At 44.4% G+C, this 14,470-nt stretch overlaps 1 protein-coding gene across 1 annotated transcript in view; it reads right to left on the reverse strand.

Moving 5' to 3' along the window:
* Window positions 1-13,023, reverse strand: part of LOC124594636 (sodium channel protein Nach-like) — a 159,452-nt gene extending 146,429 nt beyond the window's left edge. The window contains exon 1 of the mRNA XM_047133007.1: window positions 12,836-13,023. Coding sequence (XP_046988963.1) covers window positions 12,836-13,023 — 188 coding nt within the window. The remainder of the gene's footprint in view (window positions 1-12,835) is intronic.
* Between the last annotated feature and the right edge of the window lie 1,447 nt (window positions 13,024-14,470).

The following is a 14,470-nucleotide window of genomic DNA, read 5'->3' on the forward strand; positions in this document are numbered from 1 at the left end:
TCACCCCCCACGTGTTGAGCAATTCGGCGGTACGTCCACCCGGCCTCCCGCATGCCCACTATATGCCCTCGCTCAAAGTCCGTCAACTGCACATACGGTTCACGTCCACACTGTCGCGGCATGCTACCAGTGTTAAAGACTGCGATGGAGCTCCGTATGCCACGGCAAACTGGCTGACACTGACGGCGGCGGTGCACAAATGCTGCGCAGCTAGCGCCATTCGACGGCCAACACCGCGGTTCCTGGTGTGTCCGCTGTGCCGTGCGTGTGATCATTGCTTGTACAGCCCTCTCGCAGTGTCCGCAGCAAGTATGGTGGGTCTGACACACCGGTGTCAATGTGTTCTTTTTTCCATTTCCAGGAGTGTAGTTTCTGACATGGTGTCGCGGACGGGAAGCATTAGCTGGCGCACATCAAGAGCCCGTTTCGCCTGGTGACCGTGTCGAGAAGAAGGCGCGCCAACATCCAGCTTCTGCAACAGCGACGGCCGACAATGAGTGACTGTCGCCACCTCCTCGATCGACGGCTTCAAACCTTCAATCAACCAACAAGGAAGACTAAAAGCACGTAAAGTTTCAGAACTGTATGGCAGACCTCAGCTTTTCAAATTGTTCCATTTGCCTCGCAAAATTACAGCAACTTAGCATGAACCTTTGTTGCTCATTGTCCCAATTGCATTGCCAAGCAGGGTCCCTTCCTTTTCCGAAATGAGCCCGAGGGTCGTTGAAATTCAAACGCCAGCACCATTCGATTTCACTGCTTTAATTTCAAAGTTCAGCTGGCTACAATATTTAGATTGCACAAGCACAAATTAAGAGTGCGAGTTTTGTTACCGTATTTTAGTTACCTGTGACTGCAGCTCAGCTTGGTACGTACTAAATTTTACTATTGTTAATTGTTCAGAATCATTTAATTCAAGTTCAAAGTTAATTCTCTTATTTCTAAATTGCGTAGATTCAAGTAGCTTTTGAAATGATTGTTGAGGTAGTCCAAGACTAACCTTATTTTACTGAATGTCGATGTGCTTCAGAAAGAAAGCTCACTATTAACTTCAGTCACTAAATTAACTTTCGATTTTCCAGTTTTATTAATTCTTTTGCTAAATTAAGTCAGAGTGTAGCGAAATTTATTACTTCTGACAAACTTTCAGTTTTCACACTACACGTGTCAACCTTCAGTTGCCACGCTTCTAGTGCTAATTATATGTGTAATTACCTTTCTTTTTCAGTTACTATAGTAATTGTCCTTAGGACTGGCGACCGTAATTTCCCCCAAATCTCAAATATCTAATTACCGCTAGTTAATTGTTAACGTAACGGCCGCACATTTACTTTCTTCATTAACTTTACCCCTTTTCAAAATTAATTTCCACCAGTTTCGTTTGCATTTTTCCTTTCATTTAGATGTAACCCTTTCCTCCCTCTTTACCGACAGATTAACTTCGGTGACGATTGCTTTTCCCAAATTTCCATTAGGTACACGTGGTTTAATTTTTCACTGTCTTTAAGGTCGATAAGTGAGGGGGAGGTTACAACCTGGATTGCCGTAGGCAAGTTGCAGGAACGTGGACTGATTGTGAACGCCGCCACTCACGATACATCTCGACCCTGGAGTGGTGGCTCCTCTGAGCCAAACCAGCAATCCGTAGGACACTTTTGCAATATGGCAAGGACGTGACTACGTGGCATCGACAGACCCTCGATTTTTACCACGTGGCACTCATGGACCTCGACGCCTTACCCCCTTCCCCAGAGAGACAATATGACCAAAGCAGAATCAAGGCTCACATACTATCATTGACGAAGCGCCGACTAGAAGGTGCAGTAGTCCGCTCGCGACGGCACGACCGAACGGTTGCAGAGGAACCCACTGTGCACCACGTTGTGGCGGATAAGCGCCGACAACGCCAACATTTAATCGCACAACTCAGGACACACGACGGTCGCTTATGTACGACCCAAGCAACCATAGTAAAGGCGGCGGAGGATCATTTTCGTCATCTTTACAAGGAAAGAACCGTCGATGACGAGGCCACTACTGAAGTGTTACAGCAGATAACACGTACTATCGACAAGGCTACCGTGAATGCTCTAACAGAGGAAATCTCACTCGAAGAAGTCGAAGACGCCGTGGACAAAGGTGCGGCCAATAAGTCTCCTGGACCTGATGGATTGCCCATCGAATTCTACCGGACTTTCCGTGACATCATGATGCCTCGCTGGGTTATAATGTTCCGCGAACTTATGTCTCCAGACTGTGTTGTGCCGCCAGCGTTTGTAGAAGGACTTCTCATACCGGTACACAAGCCAGGTGGAGGGCTATCGATTAACGACTATCGGCCGCTTACAATGCTGAACGCCGATTACAAGATTTTCGCCAGGATTATGGCGAGCCGTATTAAGAAGACTTTGCTGATGATCCTCGCTCCAGAACAGACGTCGCAGGGGGGAGAAGCCAACATACACATGGCCACCGGTGACTGCAGGCACTTAATAGCAATCGCTTCTGAGTGCCGTCTGAGAGCGGCGATCGTCTCCGTCGATTTCAACCGCGCCTTTGATAGAATGCACCACAACTTCCTCCTACGAGTGATGGACTGTATGGGATTCCCTCCGGGCCTCATCGACACCCTACGGCGTCTTTGGACCGCAGCCAGCTCACACGTCCAGGTCAATGAAAGGACGGTAGGACCAGTACCTTTATGCAATAGCACGAGCCACTCCTAGGGGGCCTTAACCACCGCCTATCTGGCATCACGCTGCGGGACGTCACCTTTCGCTACAGGTCATACGCTGACGACCTGCTACTGCTGGTTCGTTCCAATGACGAAGTTCAAAGCGTACTAACCTGGATTGAGCGATACGGACAGGCCGCAGGCAGTTTTCTGAACATCAACAAGTCGGCTCCCCTCCCACCAGTTTCTGATCTGCAATATTTGGGAATCACGTTCAAGAAAGATGTACGTAAAACAGCTGCAGCAAACTACCGACGGTTATTACAGATCATACGCGCAATGGTGCGACAGAACCTGCTCCGGGACTTGAATCAGCTACAACATGTTGAATACCTGAACCTCTACGTGGCATCAAAACTCAACTACGTGGCACAGGTCCTCCCACTACCGCTGCAGATAGGTCGCCGGCTTCAGGCGTCCTTCAGTTACTACGTTTCTGCAGGTCATATATTTAAAGTGCGATACGACACTCTTACCCCCCCCAGTGCACAAAGGAGGGCTGGGATTGGTCAACGTTGGATACATGGCAAGGTGAGTGGGATGTAAGTGATAAGGGACGTAGACTGCACAACTTCCTCCCTGACATAAGGGAGCGGTTGAGAATGAGACATATCGATCCCAGCCGCGGTATGGTACATTTCTTAACCGGGCACGGACCTTATCCCACGCACTTAAACCGCGTGAGTCTGAGGCAGACACCTACATGCACATGCGGGGAAGAAGGTTCCCCAGAACACACTGTCTTTTTCTGCGGGCAATACGCGAACAATAGACATACACTACACTTAGATTACACAGATACAGACATAGATATATACACAGCAATAAGAGACGACGAACAATGGGCACAATTAAACGCACTGACAAACAGTATTTCAAAAACAACACATGAAGAGTATATGCGGACACGACGTCACAGACATGCCTATGTGCAGCGTAACAGAAATCTCCAGAGAATGGACAGCGATACCCACAGTGACAGCGAAAATAATGACAATGAGGAGGAACAGGAGGAGTAAGCTGAAATGTGACAGTAAATAAGAAAAATTGCTGGCAATCTAGCCAAGAAAACACCAAATGCTGTACATGGATGCGCACCTAATGTAGTTAATACATAGGATTAGTAACAAATAGGATAAGAAACATTTCTCTACTAATAACCATTTGTGTGTGTGAGTGTGTGTGTGTGACTGGCGGTCAACGGCTCGATGAAACCATTCCGAGGTATTCACCGTCAGTCACACTCGGTGATGGTACTAACAAATCTCTCATCTATCCTATCTTCTTTTTATATTCTTCTTAAAAACAACAAAATTTTATTTATATTTCAACCTCAAATTATTATTATTTTGAATCATTCTTTGTAAATTTTGTAGATAAAACAAAAGGAAAGAAAACTGTAAAAAGATGAAAAACGAAAATTGTAAGATGTACGACCTGTTTTAAACATCAGGTAACAGGTCTATAATTTGGCAATAAATAAATAAATAAATAAATTGGTCAACGTCAGGGCGAGAGCAGCTGCCCTTTGCATGAGTAACATGAGGAAACGATGGAAAAGTCAATATAGCTCTTTCACGGGTCGTTTACTACAGGTTCTGATGCCAGTCTCCCACGTCCCGCCAGTGTCGGTGGCGCACGTCGCACCATAGCTCTCCCATGTGTCGACCTTCATTCTTGATTACAGCTATGTCAGCTCCAACCTCTCCGCAACACGTCCACCAAAGGCGAAAGATATTTATACCAACCTTCTGCGGGGCTGTTCCCCATAACGTGGTGGAAAACAAGTACCCTACGGTTCACCGACCAAGAGTGTGGAAAACGATACACCACAACTTTCTGTCATCCACGGTGCGTTCGAAGTGGTATCAGATCGCCAACAAAAAATATGCCACACGACAGCGACTTTACACTATTGGACTGGCAGACTCACCTTATTGCCCAGATTGTCACCTCTTGGATGCCGATGAACATCGTTTTACTTGCGCATCCTCGTCCGGAGTTTGGCGACTAACACAGAAGATATTGGCTTGTTACCTCCGGGTCACACCTGATATGATTGACCCTCAGACCCTACTCTGTCCAGATGAAACTTACTTTCCGGCCGCAAAATATCATGCGCTTACATGGTTCAAAGGACTTACCGTCGCCTATATCTTTAGCGACGGAGAGAAAGAGCACCTTGATTACTGGTTGTCCCTACAAAATGCTCACAATGCCCTCGAATGCGCACCGAAATACCGTACGCTCTTCGCAAATTATTTACGCAGCGTTTTCGTTAACCCCCCACTCAACTGGGGGTGCCAAGCTGCGGTTAATGTCCTGTGCCGCATCACACTAACGGCTGAACGTTCTGCCTTGTCAGCCATGAGCGACGGAAGAGACAGGCTGCTGCAAGGATGCTGTTTTCCTTGAGGCACTAGCGAAGCAGAATGCCTCCGTTGCAGATGCCCTTCAAAGGCGCTGTTGGAGATATCAGATAACGATGGATAAGCACCAAGCGGAATCAGTTACATTTATTGAAGAACCTTTTAGTTGGAATTGCATCAGTGATTTACATTTTTATTTTTTTTGTTACTCTTTTATGCCACCTTTGTTGTTGTAACATTTACTTGTAACACTGAGTTCCTAGAATTCTCATTTGTACACGTTTCCTAAATGTAATCATGTAGGAAAATAAATAAATACATAAAAAATGAGGTAATCTTAAAAAAAGTGGTAATCGTAAAAAAAACATTAATAAAAAGCCCCGTAATTACTGGATGGAGTCCCCTTCGTCTGTTTTTTTTTTAATTTCAACACAGTTCTTTTCTTTACTATTTATATTACAATTGATATAATGGGAAAAATACGTGTAATCGGATGAACTTTTATTAAATTTACAATGTTATTTGTCGGTCTACTAATTTTTACTATCGGAAATAATATAATATTCATAATTATCGACTAGTAAACGACCAAACGCATAAAATGATACTGCAAATGTATGCTTGTCCGTGATTTGAGAAATCCCTTATACCAGGAAGGAGCGCGAAACGACTTGTTACCTCCAAGTTTTGACCAGAACAGACGGCTTTCGAAATATGTACAATTAATCGCCGCTTTCGACATTACGGGTACAAGTTGCAGGATGGTCTTTTTCGGAAAAACATGGAAAACATGAAGTTAAACGGCAATAGCTGCATTGACTGCACTCGCATTCGGGAGGACGACGGTTCAATCCCGTCTCCGGCCATCCTGATTTAGGTTTTCCGTGATTTCCCTAAATCGTTTCAGGCAAATGCCGGGATGGTTCCTTTGAAAGGGCACGGCCGATTTCCCTCCCAATCCTTCCCTAACCCGAGCTTGCGCTCCGTCTCTAATGACCTCGTTGTCGACGGGACGTTAAACACTAACCACCACCAGCTGCAATGAATAAATGCTATGTTAGCGCATACGCAAGGTCTTTTGAGGTTTTCCATGGAAATACAAAACTCGTTAACATTTTTCAAAAACCTCTCTTTCAGACGATAATTTGGAAGCGAACCATGCGTAACGCAGTATTTCCTTAAAAATCGGTGCTGATAATTGGTTATGCAGTATCGAGTGTATTTTAATAGCGTCTTCCGAGAAGCAATTTCTCGTTCTCTTTCGATTAAATATGAACAGTTTTGAAGACAGGGACAAGCATACATTTTCAGTATCACTTTATGCGTTTCGTCGTTTACTAGTCGATAGTTATGAATATTATGTTATTTGTGATAATAAAAATTAGTAGACTGCCAAATAACATTGTAAATTTAATAAAAGTTCATCCGATTACACGTATTTTTCCCATCATATCAATTGTAATTCAAATAGTAAAGAAAATGACTGTGTTGAAAATAAAAATAAAACTGACGAAGGAAACTCGATCCAGTGATTAGGGGGCTTAAACGCCAACCCCTTTTTTTAATTTCATTTTGTTCTATATTGATCGTTGAATTTGTTCAGGGCGGACGTCCGGTGACACCCGTCACATTGTTCGTTGATCCGTTCGCTCAGTTTTTTTATTACAAAAGGTAGCTCACGCTCTGACCGAAAACGCCGAGCTACCGTCCCGGCACCACTCGGTTGCTGCCGCTTCATAGTAAAAATGGCCATGCACAGATATATATATTTGACGACCGAAATTATCTTGCGATTCTCTCAGTAACGCTTGAGAAGTACGCGCTACTGCTTACACATTTTGTTGTCCTCATGCAATACTACGAGTGTACGAAGTTTGAAGTAAATCTGCGTGCCAAACGTTGTGGCCTCCCCTTGTCAGTGCTTGTGAGACGAATTGAGGAGCTACCTGACTTAGTAGCTGCTCCAGTCTCATAAACTGACAGCTGGGAGTGCAACGTGCTGACCACATGCCCCTCCATATCCGCATCCAGCGACACTATGGGCTGAGGATGACATCGCCATCGATCGGTACTACTGGGCCCCTCAAGGCCTCTTCGGATGGAGTTTCCCTTTTAGAATTCCTATGGCTGAGTAGTAGCGTGCTAAGCGGCAATAAAAACAGAGATTTCAACTTTTTTTAAAATTATTTATCTTGCTGTTACATGCTCCCTACTGAGGGAGGGCTGCAAGTTGCTATTTGCTCTTCAGCAATTTAAATATAAAAAAATTACAATTATTAAACAAAAAAATTCGAAAGGTGACATAGGTAATGATGACTGTCTATATTTCCTTTTTATGTGCATGGGGACTTACGGTAACAATTGGTAGGCATTAGGATGTGGGCGCTGTCGGGGATTATATTATGCTGAAAAGGGTGTCGAATGTTTATATGTGAAAGAACTGATATGTGAGAGTTGAGATTTGGGATATGAATGGGGTGCAAGCTGGCCAAGGAGAAGGTGAGTTGTGGCCTTCATTCGGAATGAGGTAGTTGATAGGTTATCGTTGGAAGGCAAGATCGATCTCAGGCATGAATCCAGAGACTGGGAGGGCAAGGCTATTGAAATTAAACTGGGAAAGAAGTGGAAGGTTGAAAGTGAAGGGAAGGAGGGGCCTGTTGATGGAGGCGTGGCGGGCGGCCAAGGTTCTCAAGGACTGTCTGTACGCAGGACGCATTTGAAAGCCCATTTTCTTTCTATGTAGGGACGCGTATACAAAGCAGACACATTTACATGGGGAAACAATGAGTCACGTATATACCAAAATTGATAGAAATTCCTCCATGTGTTACTGAGTCATCACCTCTTTTCACGTCCGCCTTCACCCACATGGATGCTAGGGATGTCTGTCACAGTAATTTTTTTCAGTTGTACATCTACCAAATTTGGAAGAAAATGCTTCAGTCGCCTGGACATTCCCACTTCTAGGGGTGCAAATTTATTGAGACTGTCGCCAATGAGCCATACAATCCCAAAGACTATGTGTTAAATAGAAATGTCGCTTGCTATCGAATATTTTTACATGTCGCAGCTTTTCAGCCCCACAACCACCCCTAGGGATAATAGGAGCATAGTACCCCTAAAGATGTTATATAGGGTGATTTTTTTCCATCGTGTACAAACTCCGGGGATTGATCGAAGAGAGAATACGGAACAAAAAAGGTCTAATGAACTTATGTCTGGAAATGCATGGTTTGAGACAATTTATTCAGTCATAGATTGTTAGGGAGACTGCGGTCTAATACGCGCTGTACCATGCAGCCACAGTTACAGGATGTGTTGAAAATGGTTTCCATGTGCCTCAACGTATGCATGTACGCACCGTAGAATGTTCTGTCATATACGTTCGTATCAGCCAGGTTGTATCCGAACAGTGTCAAAGGCAGCACGAATACACTGCCCCAGTGCCTCCACACGTGAATGGGCTCTGCATACACCACACTTTTGAGATGACCCCATAACCAGAAGCCCCAGTGAACGAGCAGGCCATGCAACTGGACCCCCTCGTCCCATCCATCGACCACGAAAGACACGACTGAGCTGCGTCCGGACGTTAACGGTGAAGTGGGCTGGAGCACCATCAAATAGCAGCCGAATACCACGCAAACATTTGGGGTTACCAGAATGAGATTTTCACTCTGCAGCGGAGTGTGCGCTGATATGAAACTTCCTGGCAGATTAAAACTGTGTGCCCGACCGATACTCGAACTCGGGACCTCTGCCTTTCGCGGGCAAGTGCTCTACCGTCTGGGCGACCCTAGCACGACTCACGACCCATCGTCACAGCTTCAATTCTGCCAGTACCTTAGTAAGTTTCATATCAGTGCACACTCCAGTGCAGAGTGAAAATCTCATCCTGGAAACATCCCCCAGGTTGTGGCTAAGCCATGTCTCTGCAATATCCTTTCTTCCAGGAGTGCTAGCTGTGCAAGGTTCGCAGAAGAGCTTCTGTGAAGTTTGGAAGGTAGGAGACGAGATGCTGGCAGAACTGGAGCTGTGACAACGGGTCGTGAGTCGTTCTTGGGTAGTTCAGACGGTAGAGCACTTGCCCATCAAAGGCAAAGGTCCCGACTTTGAGTCTCAGTCCGACACGCAGTTTTAATCTGCCAGGAAGTTTCATATTTGGGGTTACACTCGTCTGGTATGAGACAGTATTATTTACTTGCATGGAAACTGTATACATTGAAGGACATTGATTATTTGCATGTCGCCAGTTGCTTGCGACCAATCTTTGTAAAGGCGCCAAGTATTTTCAATCTAATTTATTGTAATAAAACCATTAATGCGATTTGCTTGAATTGTTGTTTAGGAAGCAGCATCCTAGGCAGCCTATATTACACGAGTGGGCAGGTTACCACAGAGTACTCATTAGTACTTAATCTGATAAGTCACTGCTGAGGTTGTTGAAGTATTATTTCTTTGAAGCTGTTATTGCCACTTTGGGACTGTGCCACATTTCAGACTCAAACTATAATCGTTCATTATTTGCGTTCATTTGAATTTTATTAATGCCTCAGCGCTAAGACCTTAATTTTTAAGCACAAGTTAATTTTCAACAAACCGTGATGTATCTGTTAGATAAAAGATTATTCATGGTACTTACCACTTCCTGGGCAATTCCCGCCCCCCAATACTAATTATTATTATTTTTATGAGCACAATGTATTATGTAGTTGCGCCTCCGTAGGAGAGTGGGGGATCTGGGTTCGAGTCCCAGTACTGGTAGGGATTTATCACTGGTGGCCCTGGAGCGGGGTGCATTAAGCCACGTGATGCCTTTTGAGGTGCTGTTTGACCTAGTGGTAGAGCCTCCAAGTCTACGAACCACACAAAAGCCCGGAGAACATGTACCTCCAGAGCGAATTTCAATGACCTTATTGGCCGTGGATGACACGGCGGTTGTTGGGCCCCATTGTGCCGTCAGTGGCCAGAAAAGCAGTATTAACTGCTGTTCCATTACATAGAGTAACACTACATGCTTTGGTTTACTTTTTACGGCTTTTGCCGTAGAAACAGAAAAAGATACAGGGGATAGGAAAATAATGTGAACAGTGGCAGTAATGGAATGGTTGTGTTTGTCGGTCAACAACGCAGGTAAGGCAAGTGTCGCGCTGGACTGTGCGTGTTCAGTACGGACTAGGCACCAGTGCAGATTGTTTACGAGTAGTGCACACTTCGTATTTGCATTCAGAGGCCGAGGTTGATGTGCAATGAAAGACGTAACAGAGTTCCAAAGAGGGCAGATTGTGGGGGCCCGATTAGCTGGAGCATCAGGAACCAAGACAGCCAACTTATTGAATGTGTCAAGAGCAACTGTTACAACAGTCATGACAGCCTACGCAAAACATGGAAAGACATCATCGTGTAAAGGTACTCGTAATAGTGGGCGCAAATCAAAACTAAATGACAGAGATCGTCGTACGTTAATACGAATTGTGTCGAAACAGTACAAAACTATGGCGACTAAAGTGACTGCAGAGCTCAATAGCCATCTTCGAGATCCCGTATCTATCGACACTGTCTGCTGAGAACTCCATAAATCGAATATTCGTGGACGAGCTGCTATACCGAAACCATTAGTGATGTCAGCCAAAGCAAAGAAGCGTAAAACATGGTGTCAGGAGCATAAATCCTGGACAGCTGATCAGTGGAAACACGTCATATGATCCGACGAGTCAACGTTTTCTTTATTTCCAACATCGGGCCGGGTTTACGTCTGGAGAACGCCAAAAGAACCCTACAATCCTGATTGCTTGATTCCAGCGGTTAAGCATGGAGGTGGAAGTGTGATGATGTGGGCAGCCGTATCATGGTATTCTGCTGGTCCCATCATTACGTGAATATTTTAGGTGATCCGGTATACCCCATGATTCAAATGATGTTCCCAACAATGATGCGATATTTCACGACGATAATTCACCAATTCACACAGGCAGGGCAGTACAATCGTAGAATGAGAAGCATGCAACTGAACTGCAGCGTCTTCCCTGGCTAGTACAGTCCCCGAACCCTTGTAGGCGGTATTGGAGCGCAGACTCCGGAGCAGATTTCCGCCTCCCTCGTCACTAAAGGGATTAAAAGAGGTTCTGATCGAAGAGTGACATAGCATTCCACTGGAGACTATACGATCATTATATATCAGTATTCGAAGAAGAATCGCAGCTGTATTACGGGCAAATGGGGGTCCAACCCCTTATTAATAAACCATTCCCAAGTAGCTACAGGTGTTCACATTATTTTGCCCATCCCCTGTATTTCAAATACTGCATAATTGCGCCTTAAATGGTTACAGCCTTAAAATGCACAGAGTTTGTTTTGGAACTGTACGGCAAGAAAGGAAGAATGAATTGATTGTTGGTTTTAATAACGATCATCCTCCTTTACCTCCTCTGCATTACTGCAGATGACGTGTCACTGAGCACATTTGTTCTGTGCATGCAGTACACGTGAGGCGCCTAGTTGTTTCCACTGCACTGTGTGGAATACGAAAGTTCTGTTATAGTTCACTAACCTGCTGTCTTCAAGCTGATGTCCCAAGCGCAGAAAACAGCACGCAGGTCGTAGGTTCTGTACCTTGAGGCTGAAACTGACTTTTAGTGAGGTTCTGTTCTGAAATAATGTATCACTTGTTTGGGATGCAACTCGCGTATTTTAATATAGCCACATGAGAAGACTACATGATCTTAACACAACACCTTCTGATACAGCAAAGTACGTGATCAAATGTTTAAAAAAAGGTATCTTTACACTATTTATGGCACGTGTCTGTGCCTCATGACTATCGGAGTGAATCTTTTAATACTGAATACTGGCAAACGCATCCTGCCACAGACAACATGACTGTACATCTCGAATGCCTAATCCAGAGTGACGATCAGGAACTTAAATGAAAAATTGGAAACACATACTATGACAGACAACATGTCTATTCTTCTTGACTGCCTAATCCAGAGTGACGAACAGCGCGAAACACTTCGCGCGCCATATCAGAAAAGGCGTGACCCGAACGCTTCCGAAGTGCTTCGTCTGCAATTTCGTCAATCTTTTGTTTTTGATTTAAATTGTTTCTAATAATTCTAACATGACTGATTGATAGTCAGCTGTTGATAGATATTTCTATCAAAAAGTGAGTAGTTTAACTAATAGTAACAACTATACTTTAACGTTGTGGCGCCCTTGCTCCGAACACAGCAGCCAGTCACAGAGCAGCAGCATTATGCAGGCGATCTTTCTCACGGGAGTGGTACCGAATCTAACATCTGTCACAGGTACCTCACACCACATTTCGTCATCTATATACTGGTCCGCCCCGGTAGCTGAGTGGTCAGCGTGACAGACTGTCAATCCTAAGGGCCCGGGTTCGATTCCCGGCTGGGTCGGAAATTTTCTCCGCTCAGGGACTGGGTGTTGTGTTCTCCTAATCATCATCATTTCATCCCCATCGACATGCAGGTCGCCGAAGTGGCGTCAAATCGAAAGACCTGCACCAGGCGAACGGTCTACCCGACGGGAGGCCCTAGCCACACGACATTTCCATTTCCATCTATATACTTCTTGCATCTCCACTGCTCTGGGAACAGCTTCTTGGAGCCTAATATGATGGCTGACTAAGCCAGAAATATTACAACTGGTGACTGAAAATCATACAGTTGGGTAGGTTATGTGTAATGGCTGTTTAAAGGAAGCTACTTACCGGGCGGACGTGATGTTAAGACTCTCCGGGTCGACCTTGCTAGAGGGACACACGTAGCTGGCCGGGAAGTCGAGTATCCACTCGTTGTAGTCGTGCGTCATGGAGACGGACGTGGGATTGGTGCGGTACCGGTTCCACGTCGACAGGCACGTGGCTACCGTGCAGCCGATGGCGGTCGCCAGGAACATGGCCCACACCACCCTGCGATCACAAAAACTTACCTACGTCCTTACTTTAACCATTGTTAGAAGAAAAAAAGTAAGGTATGTTATAGATTAACGTTCCGTCGACGGCAGTGGCATTAGACACGGAGCTGAAATTCGTATTGGAGAAGTAAATCGAGCGTCTCCTTTTCAAAGGAACCATCCCGGTATCAGTGTCAAGTGATTTGGGAAAACTAGAGAAATCTAAATTTGGATGCCCGGACGGGCATTTGAACCACCGATCTTCCAAATGCAATTCCAGTGTCTTAGCACCAGGATTCGATCTTTATTGCTTCAGCAGTTCCTTCTGTTGCAGTTACTGAATGCGGTAGTGACTCGTACGAATCATGCTAGATTTGCAACTCTGGCTGCCTTATCAACTCTAGATAGCTTCCGCAATATGTCTACTTCGGGTCAGGATGTTGATTAATAAAATGAGAAGGCAGCTTCATGGGCCTTGTTGTACACAATAACAAATTTTTAAACTGGACCATACTGTGCAGAATGTAATCCTTCCTGGGTACTAAGGAAATGAAGTTACTCCCACTCTGTGGGTGCCAAAGCACCATTCTGCATACTGAAAAAATTACGCAAACTCTTACATTTATGTAAAACATAGTTTCTTATTATGATCACTCAAACATTTTTGACACTGCTGTGAAATCGTCAGTTGAATTGCTTTCTATTCATTCCGGAACTAGCATCAATATTGGTATGAAAACAGTACATATATACTGCAAGTGATTAGACAGTGCCTAATGTACTGGGGTTCAGGTGGCCATTCAGCCATCCACATTTGCGTTTTCTGCAATTTCAGTAAACACTTTACGGGAAATGCGGGAAATGTTCTCTTCGAAAGAGCTGCGGCAAATTTCCTATCTAGGATCTGCCTATTCCGAGACTATGGCTCGTTTCTAATGACCTCGTCTCCGACTGGGCATTAAATTTTAATCCTACATCCTGTGACGTAATTTGCCTGATTTGTTATACTAACTCAGTTAATACAGTTACCCAGCTATATTTTGTTCTCGCACTCGACAATGGTCTGGGACACGCGGTCAAGTCACTAAGAACTCTGATAAGAACAGTATTACAGTTAAGTAAGTAGTTAACATTATGAATAAACAGTACTTTTGGCTACGAAATTTTATTCTTGATAAATTCTCTTCAAAATCATATATTAAAATTGGGTGTACCTTTTTTTGAAAATAAATTATTTAAATGACCATAAATTACGTACTTCATATCTCAAAAAGAAAATTTCAGACATTGCCCACTCAGCAGTGCTACAGGGTCAGACAGCTTTCTTATAATATGGGATTTTTTTGACTATGTAAATATCTACATTTAGAGAAATGCTGTTCGTATTTTTCAACGAATTATAATACTTTGGTATAGCTTATAACATCAAATTTCCCGTTTTATATTTTAT

This window comes from Schistocerca americana, chromosome 1, assembly GCF_021461395.2.
Source record: "Schistocerca americana isolate TAMUIC-IGC-003095 chromosome 1, iqSchAmer2.1, whole genome shotgun sequence".
In the NCBI taxonomy this organism is placed as follows: Eukaryota; Metazoa; Arthropoda; class Insecta; order Orthoptera; family Acrididae; genus Schistocerca; species Schistocerca americana.